At 37.6% G+C, this 23943-nt stretch overlaps 1 protein-coding gene across 3 annotated transcripts in view; it reads right to left on the reverse strand.

Moving 5' to 3' along the window:
* The window catches only part of LOC5571436 (nucleolysin TIA-1), an 824623-nt gene that overhangs the window by 64495 nt on the left and 736185 nt on the right, over nt 1–23943 (reverse strand). For all 3 annotated transcript variants that reach the window (XM_001659636.2, XM_021838196.1, XM_021838197.1), the window contains one exon: nt 20835–20937. In XM_001659636.2, the coding sequence (XP_001659686.2) occupies nt 20835–20937 (103 nt within the window). The remainder of the gene's footprint in view (nt 1–20834; nt 20938–23943) is intronic.

The raw sequence follows: 23943 nt of genomic DNA on the forward strand, positions 1-23943 counted from the left end.
TTGTCAATCTAATATGTTCAGTAGAGGATAAAGTTGTTCCGTGTAAAGTCATTCCAGCTCCGTATCAATCATCGTTAAATGCCCACGGCTATGATTGCTAGCTGGTTTGAATCTCTCCTACTGTTGTAGTGGGAGTATCGTAATGTAATGAACTTTTCCATGGAAATTACAGATTAATTGAATCAACATTGACAAGTCCAATACACGTTTTCCAATGATTGATTTCGTAAGGAATTTCTTCCCAAGGAACATCGTTTGCTTTCCAGCAAAAAAAAAAAAAAAACTAATTGAGATACATTAACTATAAATATCAAGGAGACTATACATTATCAGCTTACGCAACCATGGACCGAATAAATTGACATAATACCGTCACGTTGAGTACACTATACACACGAAGACTTTAATTGATTTATGTAACATCAAGTGGATAAAAATATGGAAAGATCTCTAATAGATGCCTGTAAAAATTCAACGTTTGCATTATATTCATAATACAAAAACCCACTGCTTCAACGGAAACCGCTTCCCGCCCAGCGTCATAGGTGGCTATGATGTGCTTAGTAGCTACCACCAAGCTATGTTGAAGAAATACAAAGCAGTATTGCATGATCTACTTCAGATGTTTAAAACACCCACTTTATCAATTTTAATCATGATACAACCTTCTACAATATTGTTGGCTGTTTTATCAAGTAGCGTTTTTGACATTCTGGGTCCAATTGGACGCGATCAATAATTTTCCTGAAACAAACAGTAGATGATAAGCTGCCTCGTGGATTCATACAACTTTATTTTTCTCCCATATTGACCTGGGCCAGTCTCCTATATATTCCTCACAATTTTGATTTTGATAATAGAGTCCTGTCAAAATTTAAGCCAATTTGGTAATGATTCAAGTTGGCAGCCAAATTAACAAGCAAATAAAGAAAGGGAACACTCTGTGTTTTATCAATAGGAGCAGTCCATTGATTACGTAAACAAATTTTCAGGATTTTTAACCACCCCTACCCCCATGGTAAGATATTTTATATGAAAATTAAAACTAAACTGTATGGCATGTAAGAAATTTGAAACCCCTCTCCCTCCATAATCCCTTACGCAATTAATGGACGGCCCCATAGTAGTAAATAAAATAACACTGCGGAACACGTTTTTGTCTCCAGCACCAAAATACCGCTATCCACTTAATTAAGGGTTGCTGAATCCATTGCCGTTTTCAGAATTATCATAGCACGTCTAGTTTTTGAGATATTGACTGTTGAAAAAGCAAAAAATGACTATTTCAGCCAACTTGCATGCAAGTTTGCCAGCTTGTAAGGTAATATATTGGCTTAATTTGCCACAGAATTCAAACTTTATGTGTATAACAATACTTATCATCAAAGTTTGTATTATTTTCGATACGGAAAAGTTATTTTTTGATGGTTTAGAGTATTGTTGTATTTTGCCATATAGCAGAAACGAAGAATTTTGTATGGAGACTGCAAGCATGTTGAAAAAATCGGTTTAATCGAAATCTAATTGCGCAATTTCAATCAAATTATGTATGAAATGAAAGTTCAAGTTCTATTTTGCATGTTTGGTGGATTAGATTACAAAAAAGTATGATAAATTGTACTTTAAATTTCATGTAAACATTAATAAAACCAGTGTTTCATACAACTTTGGCGACCTGTAGCTAAAAATTGTGACGTGCTGGAACATTTCTGAGAATGGCACCAGATTCAGCAACCCCAAATTTACTAGAGACACATAATTTGATCCTTGAGACACGCAAAAATGTCATTTTTGTTCCGCTGTGTAATTAGATATTAGACCTGTTCATATTTGAAAAAATTTCTGGAAATCTACCGGTCAAGCAGTATTCCGAATTATCATGCAAAGAACAATGTCTGGTCAAATTTTCAGCTCATAAAGGTTTTCTATATGCTTTAAGTTGAAAATGTGTTTTTGAGCTTATATAAAGGTTTGAAAAATCATAACTAGCATTTGAAAAATCAAAACCACTTGCTATTACCACTGTATGAAAGCTAATTCTATTCTGTTAAAGTTTGTCGAACACACTAATAAGATCAAATTGAGTTTTACATTGTTTGAACGAGATTTGTTCTCCGCAGTACCCTGAAATCACAGTTTTTTGAATATATATGGTACAAAAAACACACATTGACATTATTTTTTCAGACCATAGTCAACGGGAATAGAACATTGTAAAACTATGAATTCATTAACCATGAACAGCTTACATGCTACCTAAGGCAATAAATTACAAAAAATGCCCAAAGATCAAGCACTGCATCGAAACTTGATGATAGTTAAGGTCGCACGGGACGTCATCACCTTATTCATTTCAAGAAGCAAATCCCAAGAACCACTCCATATATCGATGCGAAAATGTATCACTATGCTTCTATATATGTAGTGCACAACCCGATAAGTTTTCAGCTTTATCGGTTCATTGAAACTCGAGATTTGCTTCCACAACTTTTTGATGATAATTGTTAGAGTGAGACGAAAGATAGGGAAAATAACACGGTCTCCCGTGTCCCCTTAAATCACGCATGACACATGTTGTACCGACGAATGAATGAATTGAACACGTTAACATTGCTTTTTCTTTCCAATTGATGATTGTTTTGATCGCATTTCATTGACGATTCAGAACGATTTGACAACAATCATCATCATCGACTGAGAAAAAGCAGTGCTAACGTGTTCATTTTTTACATTTTTCAAAGCTCATGGCTCCTCCACAGCGGATTCACATATATGCTTCCTAATTTCCTATTTTTTACAATTTATTTTCGTAAGATAACTTGTAACTTTCAACGGAATTGAGTTATAGATATACGTAGTCATCAAGTTCTGATAATTAAAAATCCGAAATTTTCATATAGGTATGTTTTTTTAGAGAGAACACTTCCTAAAAATAGTGATTTTCAAGAACCTCGAAGCACAAACCTCAACCAAACTATGTTAAAACTTGCTCCAATCATAAAATTGTGTTCGACAAAAGTTCGTAGAATTGAATAAACTACTATGTAGAGGTATTTTCAATAATTTTTGGTGTTCCGTTCGGTAGTTATGATTTCTTATAGCTTGAAATTAGCCCAAAAATACATAATTGATTTGAAACACACCTAATTTTTCTCCAAATTGATTGAAATTTTGACCAGAAGTTCATTTTAACATGAAAAATCTAAATATTGGTTGACTGGCAGATTTGTCGACATTTTTGAAGATATGAATAGGTCTACTAGATATATGTAAGCAATAAATTGATTATTTTAGCAATCAAATAAATCAAAAAAGCACTAAAATTTATGATAGTTATAGGTGAATTGATATAAATAAGCTCCTAAAACTAGCTATAACAACCGATATTAAAAAAAAAACTAAATGAGTAATAAAAATTGAATTATCATCACTTATCATGTAAAATTAGCAGTAAAAAAAGAGAAAAAAAAATGAAACGCTAAATAAAAAAAAAAATCAATGATAAATTGCACAAAAAATCAAATAAGGACAATTGAGAAATTAAAATATGCTTAAAATATCATAAGCTCGTCAGATTATAAAAAAAACACAATGCTATTTATAATATTTGAGGTGCTATGTTTGGATCTTGTTTTGAAAAATTCATAATGTTGTAGCGCTTTTTTCGTGGAAAATGTTTGATGCTTGTGTATATGCAGAAATACGTATACTTTTAATTGCTTTTTGGAATTCTGAATTTAAACCAAATTATTGCGGGTAGTGAGTGGTCTTCCCGTATATGTTGAGAAGGCTTTAAAAATGATTGGCAACTGTTCTGTCTGCGATGGATTGATAATTGGTGAGCTTGTTCCATGTTTCTGTATCAAATGAGTTACATCCTTTTCGGGATGGACCATTTTTCACCTTTATGATCATTTTTTTTTACAAAGTACTAACACTCCAACATGAATTGTACTCTACTTGATGCGTAAATTTAACTCGTTGGCTATGAAGAATTGAAGACGAGGAGAAAATATATGTGAATTCGCCTCTGTATAGGTTGTTTGAACAAAAAAGTATGTCATGTCGGTAGTGGGTTTTTTGAAAGCTACTGAGCTAATATTTGGCCACAATATGTGTCGTACGCGTGGGACGGGTGTCAAAAATTGTTATTTTTGGCGTTACGAAATTTTTGAATGAACGTTAGGCCATCTTTCACTGCGTGAGTTTTACAGAAGATTGGTGAAAATAATGCTGTCAGTGAAGTGTTCGTTAATATTATTAAGAATTACAGTAAATTTGTTTATTTTTATGGATTTTGTTGGTTTTAAATAGTAGATTTCACGGATTTTGTCGATAGAATAGTAAACTATGCCGAGGATCTGTAATCGAATACCATCCCGGAGATAGTCACTGATGACTTAAAAAAAAGTTATAGAGACGACCCAGACAACCAAAATGTACGTATAACGAAATCACCTGGAGGCTTTATATGTGCAAAATTTCACTTATAAGATGTCGCGAAAAGGCCTTCTACGTACAAAAGTGGAGGCGATATGCGTGCAAATATTATGTGATGAATAATAACATACAATGCGAGTGTATAAATATTCTACCGAATCAACCTGTGATTTTATGCGACTTAGCTTATGATAGCAAATGTTGATTTGACAGCTGCTACGGATTGATGCGACTTACTTTGTACGAGTGTACGAGACGAAACAAAATGTATAAATGAACTCAGAAAAGAAGTGTTTTATGCGAGGAAACTCATCAAACTGACGAGTTTATGCACGGTGTTTTGCGGGTTTGATGTAATTAGTATGAATAAACGAGTTGTAACGTGAACTTTTATGCGATTTCTGGTTGTCTGGGGACTTTCTTTGAAAAGGAATGAAAAGGCGTTAGTCCCGAGATGAACTAACTCGGGGTCGAAATCTCTTTTGTATACATGAACAAGTAAATTTCTCAAGAAAATATGTATTTTTGTTGTTTACAGCAGGCAATGTCTGTAAACTCAGTGCAGTGTGAATGAAAATGAATGCCACTCCGAAATACATGGTTTGTCTCCCATTCTTGGCGAGTAAACTCAAAGAAAGGTGCAGGAGACAATTTGTTTTTGTGCGAAACAAAGCAAAACACAATCTCTACTCTCTCAATCTCCTTCGGCAAGGCACAAAAAATCACTCTAGAAAAATTTCAGCAAGGTATGCTTTGATAGCGAACAAGCTTAATAAGTGCTTTGCAAAATTTTATAGTTATTTATTTATTTATTTTTTATTTATTTATTTGCCTGGGCACTTACCAGGTGTAATTCAACTGACCTTACAGTCTTATTGAATATTCTTAACTATAACTAAGAGATGTAATTACATAAACACACATACCTTAACAATATACAAACATACATTTACAAACATTTTCAATCTTTTCTGAACATCATGTGAATATAAATATCAACATCTGCATTTCATTTGCATTTACAACATTACGTTTTCAACCACGAACAATTTATAAAGGACATTGAAATTGAATTACGTATAAGGCTTCCATGTACACTTATTTGAGCAAATGAATTCCCTAAACTTGACATTCTTTGGCCACGTCGAAGGATTCATAACACGAGATTTAAATTTTAAAGGCACAATTACTTTAAACGAAACAATATCTAATCGCGAATGACTTTTAATTTTTGACACTAATTTTGTCACATAAATTCGTTCAGGATCAAGATCACCAATCGCCCGAGCAACCATCCATTGTACATCTCGTTCAGTGGCACTAATGTCGATGTTCGTGAGAAACAATGAGAAACCGTTTCTATCGTTGTTTACGTTCTCTCTACATTGGCTTTCGGTATCATTCGCAGAGCCTTCACTGCCGGACCCATCGAGGAGCTTGAACGAATCTGGCGTTGAGTGCAATAATCGTGCATCTATTTGAGATCCAGTAGGTACAGATTGACGGATCGTAGAGATAGTCTTCATGATGTCAGCTACTGTATTCTTCAGTTCGATCACTTCTTCTACGATCGTCGGCGAGATATTAACATTGCTGGTTGTAGAATCTGAGCGACATGATTTTTCGCTCGTTGAAAATCATCCATACAACTGTCGCACATCCAGACAACGTTTTTTGAGAGCACCCTTATGACGTTCCAATGTATATCACGCAGTCCGACACAGTTACAGTGGAATTTGCCACCACAACTTCCTTTGCAGATGATGAAAAATGTATCATTTGCATTGACACTCAGAGAGCATGTGCGACAAACTCTTCCACTCTCCATTTCTATAAGCAGTATGGCTATCACAATCAATTAATTTTTGTTTGAGGAACCACAAACAAAAAACCAATTTATAATCGTCCGCGATAATTTTGCACTACAACGATGTTTTCGATTTTAACACGATATCATCTGAATGATTAGAAACACTTAAAAACTATTTTACGTGACACTTGAGTAGTTCAGTTTCGTGATCGAAAATAGAGCAACAACAACGACGTGCAATGATCGGTAGCGGTAACAGTCATCTAATCTTTTATCAGCTATGTCACCGTCGCATTGACAATTGACTACAATGAAGCATTAAGGTGAAACTCCTTTGAATCCACTAATAACTGTATAAAAGTAGTGGTACACTAAAAATAATCTCCTATTTGTTAGTAATAGTGAAATTATAATTGATAAGACGTTGTTGCCAGTAATCTCTACTACAATTTGAGTCTTTTCCCCTTCGACTAAATAAGATTGCTTGATGTCGAACGTAACCATCAACGTATCTGACAGCCCTGCAAGCGAGCAGCCGGCGTAAAATTAGAAAAATAAAAAAAGCAAAATGCTGTAATCAAGTGATTGTTTTAAGCACGGTTTGGTGAAATTTTAAGTTTGTTTCATCCGAAATCAACCAGTAATTGTTCTTTAATTAACAAGTAGTGAAAGTAAACTGTGTTGGAGATTCTACGTTTAGCGAAAGTTGTAAAATTAGGCGAAAAGTGTGCAGGCGGATAAGTGTAAACAATTGTGGCAAAGTTAGAAGTCCGTGTTGAAAATTAGCACGGTTCATGAAATTTCCACCAGCTACTGGTGTTAAAACTACGGAAATCGTAAGGTAATAGTGTTCTGATGTCTCGTTAGCAATTTGAGAGTGAACTTAGTGTAGGTAAGTGAAATATTTTGAGAAATAATGTGGATTTCCAGAAATGTGTTTGTATATGTAAGGAAGCCATTTTCACTGCCATGACAGGGATTCCTTCCTATATGTCCTTAAGGCCGCACGGGACGTCATTATAATCATCCTATCCATTTGAAGAAGCAGATCTCAAGTACCACTCCATATATAGATGTGAAAAATTTATCACTATATTCTATATATGTGGTGCACAATCGATTAAATTTTCAGCTTCATCGGTTCACTAAAACTCGAGATTTGCTTCGGAAAAGTTTTGATGATAATTGTTAGAGTGAGACAAAAGATAGGGAAAATAACACAGTCTCCCGTGTCCCCTTAAAATAAAATAAAATAAAATAAACGACCGCTCTGAAATTCATAGATAGCGCCACCGCAGTCTTGTGTATTTGACAGAACAGCAATGCTGTCACAATGCTAAATCTCATATACGGTAGCGCCACTTTTTGATACGGTGAGTGCCGAAAGAGTTACCTTCAATGATCCATTGCCGGTGAGTTCCCTGACTCTCATAGAAGCAGTGCTGTTGGAACTCCCCTTCCCAGCCTTCCCAGATTCACGACCTCGTACACTAGATCTCCAACCTTGATAGGGCACACGTCGTCGAACCATTTTGATCTACCTTTTGATTGATAGGGAAGTATTATTTTATTCAACGCTTCCACAGAGCATCTGACAAATACTGGCTTTGTTGGTAACTGTTACGCAATGCTCCTAGGTCGGTGGAGTTCCTGTGCGGTTCGTGAGAATCAGATGGATTCCCAAATATAACATGATTAGGCGTTAGGGCCTCATCGTTTTCTACCTCCTGAGGCATGGCACCTATGTGAATAGGCGGGAGTTGATGAACCACTCTGTTTCGGCCAGCAAAGTTAACAGGATCTCGTCGTTGAGTTTGCAGCCGTGGTCGAGAGCTTTCATGGATTTTTTTACACGCGCGAGTGGATTGATGGACTACTTAGTCTTGGTATTCGTGAATGTGTTCGTGGAAGTTTCGTTTATCAGCTTATTTTTTGCGTCAACTTACGGTTTGTGCTGTTATCAGGAATAAAATGTGAAGGTGAATCCCTCTTGCGAACGAAACGTCAGATAGCCATAACGTACGAGTCAGTGGATAAATCGTTGGCTATCTCAAGGATGCTCTCGCTACCTTGTCTACGACTGATCGAAGACTTGTGACGAAGAATCGTTGGCGGACTTTGTTCACGATTGTTTCCTTATTTTCGTGTCCGTTTTGGTGATGGTAATGATCCATGAGACAGAACGCAATTGGACGGTCTTTCAAAAGGATTATAGGAAATCTAGCGTCGAAATGAGCGTACCCTGCATCGGCGGATCTGCCTTCTACACGTACCACGCCATATTTGCCAGCGAAAGGGGAAAACTTGGCTTAAACGAACACTCGTCAAGGCATCGGGTGATGCCTCCCGATTCTTTAGCAGCATTCGTACCTCGTCTGGATAACTTTCTGCCTGTGTAGGACGCCAAAGGTTAAATTTCGCTTGCTTAAACTCTGCACGGCGCAACTGCTAAACCGACCCACCAAGATCATTGTTCGTAGCAGCACACTCCATTTTGAAATGTTTTTCACTTTTGTTAGGCCCTACGGAATCATTTATGGTGTAGCGAATAGAAATCTTCCTGAATATTCGACATCACTTTTCGGGAAAAACGCAGTAGGCCACGCCGCGAGCAATAGTGTTTTCAAATGCCTGTCACGTTTTTTGCGCGTTCTGGGTGAAGGGTTTTACGCGTTTTCGGTGGTGATTCGGCCGGTGCTACGCCTCCTGGAAAGTTTTTCTTTCGTTTGTAATAAGTGTGATTCTGACGAGAAATTACAGCAGTTAAGGTGAAGATGAATCGAAGCCAAACCTCAAATTTTCAAGAGCACGTATCTGGAGAACCAAACATCCGTTTGAGCTAGAAACTTAATCGATTGATCACCACCAGCGAGTGACCAATCGATTAAGTTTTCAGCTCAAACGGATAGAGAAAAAAGAGAAAAGTGAGTGGATACGAGGTAACAAGGTACACGGTACTCCATCTACTTTAAAGTTTCTCTATTTGAGATTCTGCTCAGAGGATTCGAACATTCATTAAAGAGTTTCATTGAAGAGTCAAACGGATGTTTGGTTCTTCAGATCCGTGCTCTTGAAAATTTGAGGTTTGGCTTCGATTTATCTTCACCTTAATATCACATTTGATAGTGACATTTAGAGTTTTTTTTCTGTTGAAAAGAATACATTTTCAATTTTGGAAACCGCTTCGTTTATGATCCTTTATACACAATCAAAAGTCCAGTTCTGTTTGATCTTTCGACCTTGACGCTTGCTTTTGCCGGAGCGAGCGACGAGGGCAGGATCAAACATGTCGCGCGTCGATCTCGTAAGTGAAAAAGTGGCGTGATCGGGGAGTTAGGTTGGAGTAAGTTAAAAAGTGCCGCGATCGGTTCGTTCTTTTTGATCTTTCGACGAACTTGACGCTTGCTCCTGGGCAGTGCGTCAAGAAAGCCCGAGCTGTCGTCCGTGTTTTTTTTCGGGTCGCGCGCCTATTTCTTTATTTTATTTTTTTTTTCTGAGTGCTGGCCGAGCAAACGAGTGAAGCTGAAATTGGATTGTGGCTGCTCAGTCAAGGATAACGGATCAATTGGTGAGCTCGTTTCATGCTACTATTTCTAATCTATAAAATATGTATGACTGCACATTTAATCGTTACAATGGTGGGATGTAAATATGATGTTTCAACAAACTATGGATGGTTCGTCACTGTGAGTGTCGACACAAACTCTGATTCATGATTTCTTTATGTTTAAATTTTTTTTTTCAGAACGCCCCTTATATACCTTTATTTTTGTAATTAAAAAAACTTTGAATGGTTCGACACTACAAGTGTAGACTTGCGAAAGGTTCACTTTATTCAACAAACTTTGGATGGTTCGTCACTGTAAGTGTCGGCATAAGAATAAGAGTGTTCTATGATGTCCCAACCAATTGAGTCTTTTGTTTCTTTTCAAATGAGTAAAATATAATATTAACACATGCTTTCGTACTGACAGCTGTAGGAATGTTACATTTAGGTATTTGTTCAACAAACTTTAAATGGTTCGTCACCTCAAGTGTCGGCATAATTTTCCTCTACATAGAAATTATATGAACAATTATATTTACGTATAAGCATGTATATATCTCACAAATCATTGTTTATCATGGTCTAATCGCTTATCAAAGTGAATCCTTTGACCCAACGATCCTCCCCATTAACAAACATCCCTCCCAGTAACCTTTGTGGAGATGCAGAGGCAAACACGGTCTCCAAATAGCAAAGGTTACACACTAACATTCCTTCCCTCAATCCCACCTGACTGCAAGGACGTGGCCGGCAAACCTTGGTCATCGGCTGTCCGGAAATATGCAGCACATCCCATGGCGAACTCACTGGCATCGGTGAATACATATAATTGCAGGGATTTGGACCCATAATTCTAAAGTAATATCGAGGAATTTTCAGGCGTCCAATCCCCGAAAGAAGATATGTCGAATGCATCCAATTTGCGTACTCTTCATTCGGATTGTCTTGATCCCATTGGGTGCCGGATTTACACAGATCTTGTATTGATCGTTTTTGGATGTATTATTGATGTTAACCTTTCTTAGGGCTTTATAATATTTTTCCCGTTAAAGGTAAATATGACACATTCTGACACGAATACCATATGTTTGGTAAAGTGTCACTGGTAAATAACAATAATATTCCAACGTGGAACTAAAATTGCTCACTAGATAATGGATAACACTTCTACAATCCTTTATATTGTTTTACGCGCTACCAATTTCCTTTTCTATAGTTTGAATAACAAGTTAAGACTTCGAGATGATAATACTGTACTTACAGTATCGGACATATAAAATGCACCAAAGCCGTTTTCCCATACAACATGGTCAACTTCAGAGAGTTATATCTCCGCCGTTTCTCAACCGATTTTTTTTTTAAGTTTTTATGTTTTCAATTTTTGATAACTATTGTAAAAGTTGTGTGAAAACTAAAAGTTATAGATAGGTTGAATTTTGACATAAAAAATGCACCAAGACGAAAAGTAATGTATCAGACAAACTATGCGTCGTATCCTTTCGGTGTCCTCAGAGCATTTGGTCCTTATCACGCAATGAACAAATGCGCTGAAGACACCAAGATGCTACGACGCGTAGTTTTTCTGCTGCATCACTTTGTGTCTTGGTGCATTTTTTATGTCAAAATTCAACCTATCTGTAACTTTTGAATCAATGATTTTAACACAACTTTTACAATAGTTTTAGAAAATTGAGGAAATTTGTAGTTCGTTCCAGGAGAAATAAAAAGATTAGGTTGAGAAACGGCGGAGATATGGCTCTCTGAAGTTGACCATTTTGTATGGGAAAACGACTTTGATGCATTTTATATGTCCGAAACTGTATATACAGAGCTGGACAATGATAAAAAATACACATTGACAGTTTTTCAATACCAAATAAACAATAATATGAAATTTTCTGATAAGCAGCTTTTCATAAACAAAATTTAAAGTTATTTTGTGTTTATCATCTCGAGACCAACGGCTTTACTTCCGAGTAGTGTTTGATCCGTGGAATCTGTTGCATGCTCTTTTGAGGGCGAGCGACGGAATCCGGATCAATTGTGTCCGGTTCGCATTTTTCGGGAGAACAAAAAAAAAAATACGAAAACAACGTGAAAAAAAGCGAAAAAAAAAACGATAAAGTGTGGGTGATCGCTAAGTTGTGTTTGATCCTTCGACCTTGAAGCTTGTTCCTGCGGAGGCCGGCGATGAGGGCAGGATCAAACATGTCACGCATCGGTCGAGTGAAGTGAAAACGTGCCGCGTTCGATTAGTTCCTTTTGATCTTTCGACGTTGACGCTTGTTTCTGGGCAGTGCGTCAAGAAAGCCCGAGCAGTCGTCAGTTGTTTTCCCTCTCGGGTCGCGCGCCTATTTTCTCTGAGTGCTTTTATATAGCCGAGCATACGAGTGAAGCTGAAAGTGGATTGTTGCTGCTCAAGGATGACGGATCAATTGGTGAGCTCGTTTCATGCTACTATTTCTAATCTATAAAATACAATCGTTACAACGGTGAGACGTAAATATAATTTTTCAACAAACTTTGAAAGGTTCGTCACTGTGAGTGTCGACATAAACTCTGATTCATAAATTATTAATGTCTAATTTTTTTTCAAAACTCCTTTTTTTACCTTTATTTTTGTAATTAAAAAAACTTTGAATGGTTCGACACTACAAGTGTAGACTTGCGAAAGGTTCACTTTATTCCACAAACTGAAAGGTTCGTCACCTCAAGTGTCGGCATAATTTTTCTCTACATAGATATTGTTCATATCAAATGAAAACATTGTATTTACATATAAGCATGTTTATATCTCACAAATAATTATTTATCATGGTCTAATCGCTTATCAAAGTGAATCCTGTGACCCAACGATCCTCCCCATTAACAAACATCCCTCCCAGTAACCTTTGTGGAGATGCAGAGGCAAACACGGTCTCCAAATAGCAAAGGTTATACTACATACTAACATTCCTTCCCCCAATCCCACCTGACTGCAAGGACGTGGCCGGCGCCGTTATTGACCATGTATAAATAGAGGCACTGAATTATGCACACTGATGAAGATTATGGCCAATCCCAGCCGAACTTCTGGTTGATTCTTTGTGCATTTTCACTGACTTAGGTCAATCACGGGATAGCAACCATTGATATGTGTAGTCAGTCTAAGCTAAGCTAAGCTAAGCTCGAGACCAACGGCTTTACTTCCCTTCCGTAGGAAGTCATAACTGTAACTTTTTTTTGAGTCATAGTCACTTATCTCGGGGTTGGGATTCGATCCCAAATCCTAGGCATGAGAGGCCTGTGTTCTAATCACTACACCAGGTCCATTATCTTTCTGCAAAATTGTTCAATTTGATAAGACTAACTTGTTTAATGTAGTATAACATTTTTCAGTAAAATTTATTGTTTATAAAATATGTTTAAATTTAACTCATGCCATTTGTCGCAAAATGGGAGAATTGCAACAACGCAAAAGTTTATGTTGGAGATATTGTGAATGAATTCTGTGCCTTACTTGATATTTCGTATCTCGATATCGACCTAGAAAACCATAGTAAATAGTTAGTTTTAATGGCTACCTTGGCGGTCCCTAGGATCACAGTTGCACTCGATCTTCTTTTTCTTTTCTTGGCATTACGTTATCAACGGGACAGAGCCTGCTTCTCGGCATAGTGTTCAATGAGCACTTCCACAGTTATCAACTGAGAGCTTTCTTTGCCAATGTTGTCTTTTTCGCATTCGTATATCGTGTGGCAGGTACGACGAAACCCTGTGCCCAGGGAAGTCAAGGAAATTTCCATTACGAAAAGATCCTGGGCCGACCGGGATTTGAACCCAGACACTTTCAGCATGACTTTGCTTTGTAGCCGCGGATTCTAACCACTCGGCTAAGAAAGGCCTCAATGGGGGGTGCTGTAAATTGCAAGGAAGATATGCAGATTGGATCCACAAACTTTATGATAATTTGAGCCACCCTAGCGCACCACTCGTGTAACAGGTGGCTTCAAACGTTGAACCATCGAAAAGATGTTCAGAATGTGCAAATCTGAAGTTCGAACGACTATCGAACCTCTGGTCCCATGATAGGCTACTGTGGATAGCATAAGTCCCAAAAGATTCCGCCAACAGCGTGGCATCGCCTCCATCGAGGGGAAAATATTAATTTTACTGGTTGTGATTTATTAGTTACATAAAACAATAATCACGGCATGATTTATTACCAATTTGATTTGAATGCGGTGATGCACGTGTTTGGGGGGAGAAACCTGCGGAGAAAGGGTCTATCGCTAGTTGTCGTGATTAGACACGTTAAACGGGATGATAGAATAGACCACTGTTCTGCTATGGAGTGAGCGAGAGTTGGGCCGAAAAAGGGCACGATTGTTCTTCGTGAAGCTTTTGATTAGATTTTCCCGAGTGGATAGGATGGATGGGGCCACTACACGAACACAACCCATCAGTCGGGGCGGGCTTTCCTAATTAAATTTTAATTATCGAAATTTTACTCACGTCTTTCGGGGCGCGCGCGGTCCTAGCGATGCCATGGAACGTGAGGAATAAGGCTGGAAAAGAGTTACCGTTCAAGGGCGGGGGGAATTCCGGGGACTGGAAACAAACGAGTCAGTGACGAATGACACCCCCGGGAGCGTGTCAGGAGTAAATACAAATTAATCAAAATGGTGTGCTTTGTGTTCCCTGTGCCAAGTCGGGCGGTCGGTGACTTGACGGAACGGGAGGAACAAAGAAGGAATAGCTATGTTCATTGGGACGAAAATAGACATTTTTTGGACTTCAACATAAGCTATGTCGGGCAGAGTTGCTGGGGAGAAGTACTGTTCTGTATTTAACATTCGTTCTATGTTGAAAACGTTCGGTTGCTGATATAACAGTATAACCTACAAGCGAAAGCTTAAACATTGAACAGAGCTAATGGTTGTGACAGAAATGATAAACCAAATGCTTTCCTTTCGGGACATGATGAGTTGACAAATTCATTTTTTTTTCGATAATTGAAAACTTGAACCTTGCCATGCTTGGAATCAGTTTCATTAAAGGTGGATGATAGCCGTATTATATGATTAGTGAAACTGCCACCTGATTCATAGTATATATCAAAATGAAAAATATTAGGAAGCTCTGTTGGAGTTTTAGTTGAAATATTTTCATACTAAGTCCTACTAATTAATCCCATTAGTATCCGCGAAATATTTAACTATAAATCTACCAAAATTTCACCACGAATCCATCAACAACAAACAGTCCCAGTCCCAACTGGTAGAGTATTTGCTTCTCCTTTTAGTGATTTATGAGCTCGTCCACATTTTTTAACTGAAACCTTTTTTCCAATCGACAATTTTTGCATTTGCATCCACTGGTCTTATTGAGCCTATTGATAACATCAGGGACTTTAACGTAAAGTCATACCTAAGATGTCACGAAGTCCTTTGATAACCTGAATCATTTGTACAACTCATCGTATTATTAATCTTTAAGGCTAAGTAGCTCAGTCAGTTCATATTCATCCGGAAAAGTATCACTATATGAGCTGACATGGAGAGAGCATGCTGATCCTTTTTCAGATGCATCAGTGAAATACCAATCAAATTTTCTTAAAAAAAAAACTCTTGATGGAGCCCCTAGAGAAACTTCCGATGGAATCCCTAGAAGTACTTCTGATTGAATTCGTAGAGGGACTCCTGAAAGAAATCCTGAAGAAACTCCAGATGGAATCCTTTGTGGAAGGGGAATTGTCCATGAAATCCTTAAGAAATTCCTGGTGAAATTCCTGATGGAATCCGTGTAGGAATTCCTGGTACAATCCCTAGATGAATTCCTTATTGAACTTTTAATAGGATGTGTATAGATATACTAGACCATTACTAGAAATCATCTCAATTTGTCAAACTAAGTAGGTTGATATCAGTGGCGCGTGTAGTGGGTAGGATTGGTAGTACATGTCCTACGCACGTTTTTGGATAAATTGTCATCAGCATTCCTGGAAGTTTTTCTTGACTATTTACTGGAATAAGCATGGAGAACTATAAAAAAAATCCCGAAGAATCGTTGGCATAATTGATGGATTAACGCTAGATCGGTAGCATCGTGTACGCACCTTAAACAAAGCTCGCTTGTCATACACAGCACGAGCGTAGAGCTGCTGGTGCTCTTGATTTCTCAAGGCATTCCTGGAAGAATCTGTCGATGATCTGTTGAGCAATTCCTACAGAACTCCCGATGCGCACTTTGTAAAAATTCTTGGTCGAATTGTCATTTATTAAAGTTTGGATTATACTTAGGGATCATTCAAATGTTTTGCAACGCTAAATTTTCCAACTTTTGACCCCTTTTCACCCCCACCTAACAGTTTTTGTATCGAAAACTTATAATTTGTGTTCAAATTGTATCATTATGCAAGATCTCTTCCCTCCCCATGTTGCGTTACGAAATTTTTGAACGGTCCCTTGACGAGCGAAGTCAGAAGGTCAAACACGGTTCAGATTGTGTTCTGTAGAACATTCTTGATGATTTGAAGGTACCGTAAAACGGGGTAACTTTGATAGTGTTTTAGAAGAAAATTTGAATATGTCTGCATTCTGGTTTAAAGATCTTTATTTTATATCTTCAAAACCAGAACTGGTATCTCATTTATCGACTGCAGTGGATAGATTGCATTAGGATTCTTTTTGAACGGACCGAACATTTTTTATGTACCGTAATCCGGGGGCAAATTGATCACTGGGGTGGATTTGATCAGGTCGGTACCAAACAGCATTTCCTTTCAAGAATGCCTAATACTTCTTTGGCATCACAGACATTTCATGTTTTCTTGTTTATGAATGTCTAATGATGATTTTAAACTATTTCATTTTTATTAGGGTCAGTTTTGTATAGAAATATTCACAGTTTTTGAAGGTGTTAATAATAGTGTTGGAAATGTCGGTACTAAACAATCCGCTGGTGCGGAGCCTGCATGCGAACTTTGAGTATCAAAAATGTTGTGTAAGATTCAGTGTGAACTGCTGAACTCATTTTTTAAATCGTATTGCATTACAAGAATATTTTTTTTTATCATAAAACCGTTTATTGTTGAATAACGTGCTTATTTCAAGGGAAATCGCATACATTTAGGCGTATACTGCAGATTTACAAAGTTTAATTTTGCAATAAAATGATGATATACATGAGTTGTAAGAACTTTGACATCATTTCCAGTTTCAGGAGACCCAAATTTAGTAGATAGGTAAATTTTACTTTCTAAAATATGCTTTATTGTATAGTGATCAATTTCGCCCCAATGTGTCATTTTAAATTTTTGATAATAAAACTTATTTTATGAAATGTTAAATTTTATTTCATAAAAAATCGATTACATAAACTGATAGTGATCAATGAAGTACTGATTTTACTGAAATAATTTTAGCAATACTTGAATTCTAAGGGATAACATGACAAAAAAATGTAAAATAGTGATCACTTTGCTTCCAGATTACGGTAATCGAAAGTCTATTTTCGGTTTTAGGGCAACTTTGATAGTGGTTACGTAAACACAAGAAAATCGACAACCAAACTACTGTTTGGCATCACTTCAGTTGAAACTTGATCGAAGAATGTTAATAGAGAACATAGTTAAGAAGATTTTATTCATAAAATTACGGAATTTATAGAAAAAATCACCTTAAAAGGGTTTCTAGTTCAAACATGCATGACAAACACCATTTTAAGCCATATGAATTGGTGTTATAAATATTTCTGAAAAAATATCGACTGATATTCACGTTTCAAAATTGAATTCAACATAAATGAAACGTTTTTGTAATATATAAATGTGTATTTCGAACAAAACCGTATAAATAACTATAACTAAATAGGGTGTTGCATACCTCTAGGCGTTTAACATAAATCTGCCTTTGATTAAAAAATGGCCCCAATTTGTAAAAAATGATAATTGCTAAGAGATTTGAGACCGGATTCATGTTCCACTTTAACTGGGCTGTCAGAGATAAGCGATGAACTCTAAAAATTTCATCAAATAGCGATCGTAGAACAAATTGTTTGAAAGCGTTTCAAAAATGCTAAAATCAATTTTTAATATTTGTATATAAAGCAACAAGTGCTCTTGATTCCAACGCAAATAGCTCTGACATGAAGTGGCATACTAATATTCTTTACTTTTTCGTTTTATTAACTGATTAATAGAAATTATGCTGTTTCGTTTAATATGTTGTGAGTTTCCTACTATCAAAGTTGCATGCATTATCAACGTTACCCCATTTTACGGTTCTAAAAATGCCATCAGAACATAGTTCTTAAAAAATACCAATTGTATTTATTAGACACTTAAAAGTGCAATTCAAGTTTCTCACTTCCAGCCAAATCAACGAAAATGTAAACAATTAGTTTATAGCATACTTGTTTTGAACCTTATCATAATGGAAAAAACACAGTAGGCCGCGCCGCGAGCGGTTGTGTTTTCAACTGCCTGTCATGTTTTTTTTCGCGTTCTGCGTGATAAACTTTTGCGAGGTTCGGCCGGTGCTACGCCTCCTGGATAGTTTTCGTTTGTGATAAGTTTGGTTCTGATGATTAATTACATTAGTTATAGTTGTAACATTTGATAGTGCTTTCGTATGTTGAAAAGAAAACTTTTTAAATTGTGGAAACCGCTTCGCTTATGATTATTGTAGGTGTAGGAGTGATTATTATAAAACCAGAATCAATTGTACAGTTTCACTCTTTCCGTCCAAAGTGAATGAAAACAATTTGGAAACCGTATCTTGATTGGGCGGTATCACTTCAGTGGTTGCTCTGTTTCAGTTCGTACTATACATGTGGGAAAAGCTCTTGGGAAACATTGATTTTCATACACAGCAACAGCGCTTGACGCTTGGCGATGACCAGTCGCATAACAAACGAAATCATTTGCTAATGTCGGATTTGGTGAGTTTGTTCAAATTAAAAAACTAAGGCTATTTCAGAGGGTGGGGTCAATTTGTTTTCTCGTTTCAGAGAGCGAGCAATGGCGCTTAAACTAAAGCTCTTTAGATAGGACACAAGGTGGAAATACCTATGCCCCATCTTCAGAAGACACATGGAGTGACATTAATTTCATTAGCAACGTCACTCCCAGAAATTCAAATCCGGTCGCTCATATTGAATCCTAGACCATTCCCTTCCTTATCATCCAACTCTTTGACATCTAAGAGGGCGTCGGTGAGTTGCTGGCCATTTTTTGAGTAAGTATCATATCATGATTATCATATTCCCTTTCCTCGTAACGGAAAAGATGGGCGTGGCCGGCAATGGAAATTGTAATGTCTTTTCACTTTGACTGCCGATTGAACAGCTGTTTCACCCAAAGTGGTTTTTGCATAAGTAAATCGAGATAAGAGCAGTAAAGTAAATAATAAGACAGTTTTCAGTATGCAATCTACTACAAACTCCATTACTACGCAACACAACGCAGCGGAACTAGTTTTGAACCTTACCATAATACTCAATCTTTATAAATTATAGAATCAAATTAGAACATACTGCGACACTCAACTGCCAGGTAAGTTGAGTTTCGCAGTATGTTCTAGTTTTTGTCAAATCTGTTTAACTGGCCTGAAAGATATAAATTTTTAACAATTAATAAATTACTAATGAAGTTGACTCAACAAATGATCTAGAAGCTTTCTCAGTATTGTGTTAATGACTGACATGAAAACAGTCACTTTCAATTTTCTGTCAAGGAATCCATTATTTTGAAAATTATAGTAAGCTTCCTTGGACATGAAGATTTTGGCAATGTTTGTCCTACCCATGGTTTTGAATGTGGACGCGCCTCGGGGTGATATGCACTGAAGTCATTTAACGTGGTTTCTTACGCGGCACCGTGTCTTTCTAGTAGATGTTGCTTACTACGTGTTTGGACCTTGGACTAGCATATGTGTTTAAATGTTTGATAAAAATCTATTATTTATGTGCATCATTTTTTACCAACATTTCGCCACGAGCTTATCGACTACACACTCAATCTGTTCGGAATAAAAACTGAGTTTTGGAACTACCGAAAAAGTCAGTATACTAAAAAAAAAGTCAGAAATCGAAAAACAGAGATATTTCATTGAAATTTTGCAGAGAGCTTTCTTTTTATATCATATATCGATAAAAAATAAAACATGATGGAATTTGCTTTTCAATTACGCGTAGCGATAGTTTTCATTTTACTGACTTTTTCGGTAGTTCCAAAACCCAGTAAAATTTTCCCGCACCAGTAATTTAATCTAAGTGTGTAAGTTCGACATGTGTGCGTTAATGACTTCACCCTCAAAATACTCAAACAAATCAACCCCCCACCTTCATCGGAACCAAAATCAAACCAATCCAACAAGTTTCTCCGCTCCTAATTGCTTTATTTAGACGTCAATTTGTCTCCGGGTACCTGTCCAAAAATAAACCGAATCGCTCACAGAACACTCAACACGTTTTAGGAAAAAAACAACACCAGGGAAAACAAACCTCCCGTCATCTTAGTAGGCGCTGCCGTCCCAGTAGTCACGTTTCCATCATGATCGTCGCGCACTCGTCAAGCAACAGTCATACACTAACAGGGGGCGAACAAACAGAACAGAAACAAAGGCAGTTTCGATTGAGGGGACGAATGGAAGCTCAAACAAGGAGAGTGGCACACTTGGATTTCGGGAAGTCAGGATATCGGTACGGGGCTAGAAGATATAGTCAGACAGTCAGTGAGTTCGACACTGGTTACACAAAAAAACATGGCTAGGATAAGGTGTTACACGAAACGGCAGGACACAACGAGTGAGTTTTCCACAGTCAATGAGGGGGATAGCAACAACGATTTTAGCATACGGAAGTACATTCGCCGGTGTTCTGTTTCGGTAAACACACCAGAACCGGATTTTAACGAAGGGATTTTTTCCTATTGAATTTCGTGTCATTCCCATAGGAGGAAGTGGGGGAGGGGGAATCGTGGGAGCAAAGTACCAGAAGTCCAGGAGATAGAAAATCGACTATCACAACAACACACAGGAAGGAAAAACTACTTACACTCTGCCTTGGTTGCCGGGGGTTTTCTGGTGGCCCAGTTTGTCCTAATGGATCTCGATCCGAGCCATTGTCCATTCATGGCAGCAATTGCATTCTCCGCTTCCTGTTGAGAGAGAGAGAGAGAGAGAGGGAGAAAGTAAGAAAAATGGTCATAAACGTGAAATGGAACGGGTGGACCATGACGACGATGAACGAAAGTGAGATGAAAAGTTTGTATAGCGTCACAAAAGCTGATGACCCGACACTTGACACTGTGCAGCCAGCAGCGCTGCACAGCTCGAGAGCACTCTCTTACTGCTGCACGCTACTGACAGTGAAGGTGGATGATGGAAACACGGTGCTGTCCCGACCGTTGATGTAAAAAAAAAATCTTACCAAACAACCACTAGCTCGCAAATTCGCCTCTCTACAAGTTTCGACATAAACCTTTCTTCCTGTGTCATAGAATTAAAAAAAACACATGCCTTTTTTTTCATCATAAATAAACTTTGAATAGTTCGACAGTATGAATGTCAACATACATTTTTGATCTTCCACAATTTCTTTTCACAGCGAGACAAAAATGCAAAATTAGTTTTATATAAGACTCGTCCTCCAAGGTGACTCTCAGATCTTTTTCCCCCCTGACTTATCAACACCCTTCCTATGATGATTGTGGAGATGCAGAGGTATTCTCAGTTTCTAGAATAAACGATCACGTGTGCCTCCAAAATATAGGTTAATTGACATAAAACGTTATAGTTTCCAATCGCGGTATATCATTGAACACATTCGATGAAAATATCTACGTTGACCGGCATTGTTTCCTCTAGAATTTGTAGACCTATACCATCAAAAAGCGATTTGATAAATATTTTGCTGATTATAACAGCCTGTGGAGCACCTTGGGAAGTGTCCCTTTGTATAGTGTATGTGTGCGGCGCTTCAAGGGGCAAGATGATCCTCCCCCCATTCTTCTCGGCATTTAATATTAAAGTGCACCGCTCATCTCGTCATCATCATCATCATCATCGTATAGTAATAGTTAGTCGTCCCGGTGTGGCAGGTCATCATCGAAGCTCTTCACTGCGTGGCGGCGATGCGATGGGGTGCCTTCTTGCCTACTAGGATTACTGGGACGACGAGGAACGCTGCTGCTCGGTTCGTTATTGAGAGCTCTCCTGCTGCGTGTCAAACACCGTAATCGTAGTAGGTTGGGTGGCATAAAGGGTAGGGGCGCCAAATATCGATGGATATGAATGTGAACCAGATTTTTGTCGCGTTTCTATAATGTAACCATGATTGGTTGATGATAAATACTAGTTTAAAGCTTTGCGAAACAGATGCAATCAGCCGTTTTCGAATTAAATTTACTTAATATTAAAAAAATGGTGTTCAAAACCATTGTGTTTTTACTATTAAAAGCTGACGTTATCCACATGAATTTACTAATTATGAACTATCATTTTATTTTACAAAATGAGCACAAATGCCACCCGAACTGATTGATAATGAAGCGGTAAGAATTAATGAAGTAAGTGCTATTAACATTTTGCAAAAATGTTGGTTTAATTGATGATAAGCCACGGCTACAAAGCAAAGTCATGCTGAAGGTGTCTGGGTTCGATTCCCGGTCGGTCCAGGAACTTTTCGAAATGGAAATTTCCTTAACTTACATGGGCATAGAACAGTATCGTACCTGCTACACGATATACGAATGCGAAATTGGCAACTTTGGTAAAGAACCCAAGTAGCAAAGTTAATTTAATGCTATTCTTGATGTGTTCTCTAACACCAAATCTATGAAAACAGAAATTAAACCAATAATTCTTCAAACTTGCACCAATTCAATCATAAACCTATCATAAAAATTAAGAAGCCCATTCTAGAGAAGTGTATCTAGACTTATTTATTACCAAAATTGAATTGTTTTATGATTCCAGTGAATATTCGTCGTCGTATTCTAGTAGGTACCATAATAAAATTAATCTCTTTTTGCTCCCACTATTGTTGTAAAGGATATTATAGCCATAGTCGGTACATCAACCCTGATGTGAGCGAGCATGGCATGAGGCAACTCCAGATTGAAGATGGCGCAAAAAGTGACAATATTGTGACAAATTCTTTTCCCGGAAAGTGCTGGCTCGTCGGTATCTCTTGGCACTTCGGACGCTTCCAGTAGCAAACGACGAGAAGCGAGGGCAAGAAGCTTTGGGTAGTGGAAGCACCGCCACAATGCTTGTGAGTATGTGTGCGTGTGAGTGTTTGCGGGTATGAGAGGACAATACGGCTTTTGGTTGTGTGACCGTGGTTATTGGGGTTTTCTGGGAAATTGAGTTATAATGGGAAATCTGCTGGTACACACGACCCGGAAGGTACCGGTCGAGGTGACGATGAGGTCATTGTTGAGCGATTTCGGCACATGAGATCCTGGAATTGGTTGAGCTTTTCGTGGAAGAGGGGGGTTTCCTCTTGGTAGCGGAAGCGTTTCGAGATTGGCGATAACATGCGAGTTTTTTTGGTCATCCGAGCGATGATGATGATACTCCTGAATGGAATATGATGGAAATATTCTTTCAAGTATATAACTACATGAATATTTAAAAATATTTATTGCAGTCAACTCTGTTCAATTCAATATTGAAGTACCATCGAGTTAGGGAGGTATCGATTAACAGAACACAAAACCAGTGCAACTGCTATCATCATGTCTCTGTTACATTTCAAAAAAATATTCCATGGAGCGATTCTCTGTCCTATCAGAACAATTTTCAATTGTTTTTGAGTCAACTGGAATCCATATTCTTCTTCTTGGCGTTGGAATACATATGAAACATATACCGATAGTAATCTTGACGTTCAAATTTCTTTGCAAGCCAAACTTGATATTGATAATGCTCTTGAAATTTTAACAAATTCAATTGCTGGTGTTCCTCAAGGCTGCATTTTGGGACCAATATTATACAATATTTTCACATCTGGCTTACCTGAGTTACCTCAGGGATGTCAGAAATCTGTGTCTGATGACACAGGCTTCTCCGCTAAAGGACGTGTTATCTGTAGTAGATTGCAAAAAAGTTTGGATATTTTTTCTTCATACTTGCAAAAATGGAAGATTTCTCCTAATGCA

The sequence above is a fragment of the Aedes aegypti genome, chromosome 1 (genome assembly GCF_002204515.2).
Source record: "Aedes aegypti strain LVP_AGWG chromosome 1, AaegL5.0 Primary Assembly, whole genome shotgun sequence".
In the NCBI taxonomy this organism is placed as follows: domain Eukaryota; kingdom Metazoa; phylum Arthropoda; class Insecta; order Diptera; family Culicidae; genus Aedes; species Aedes aegypti.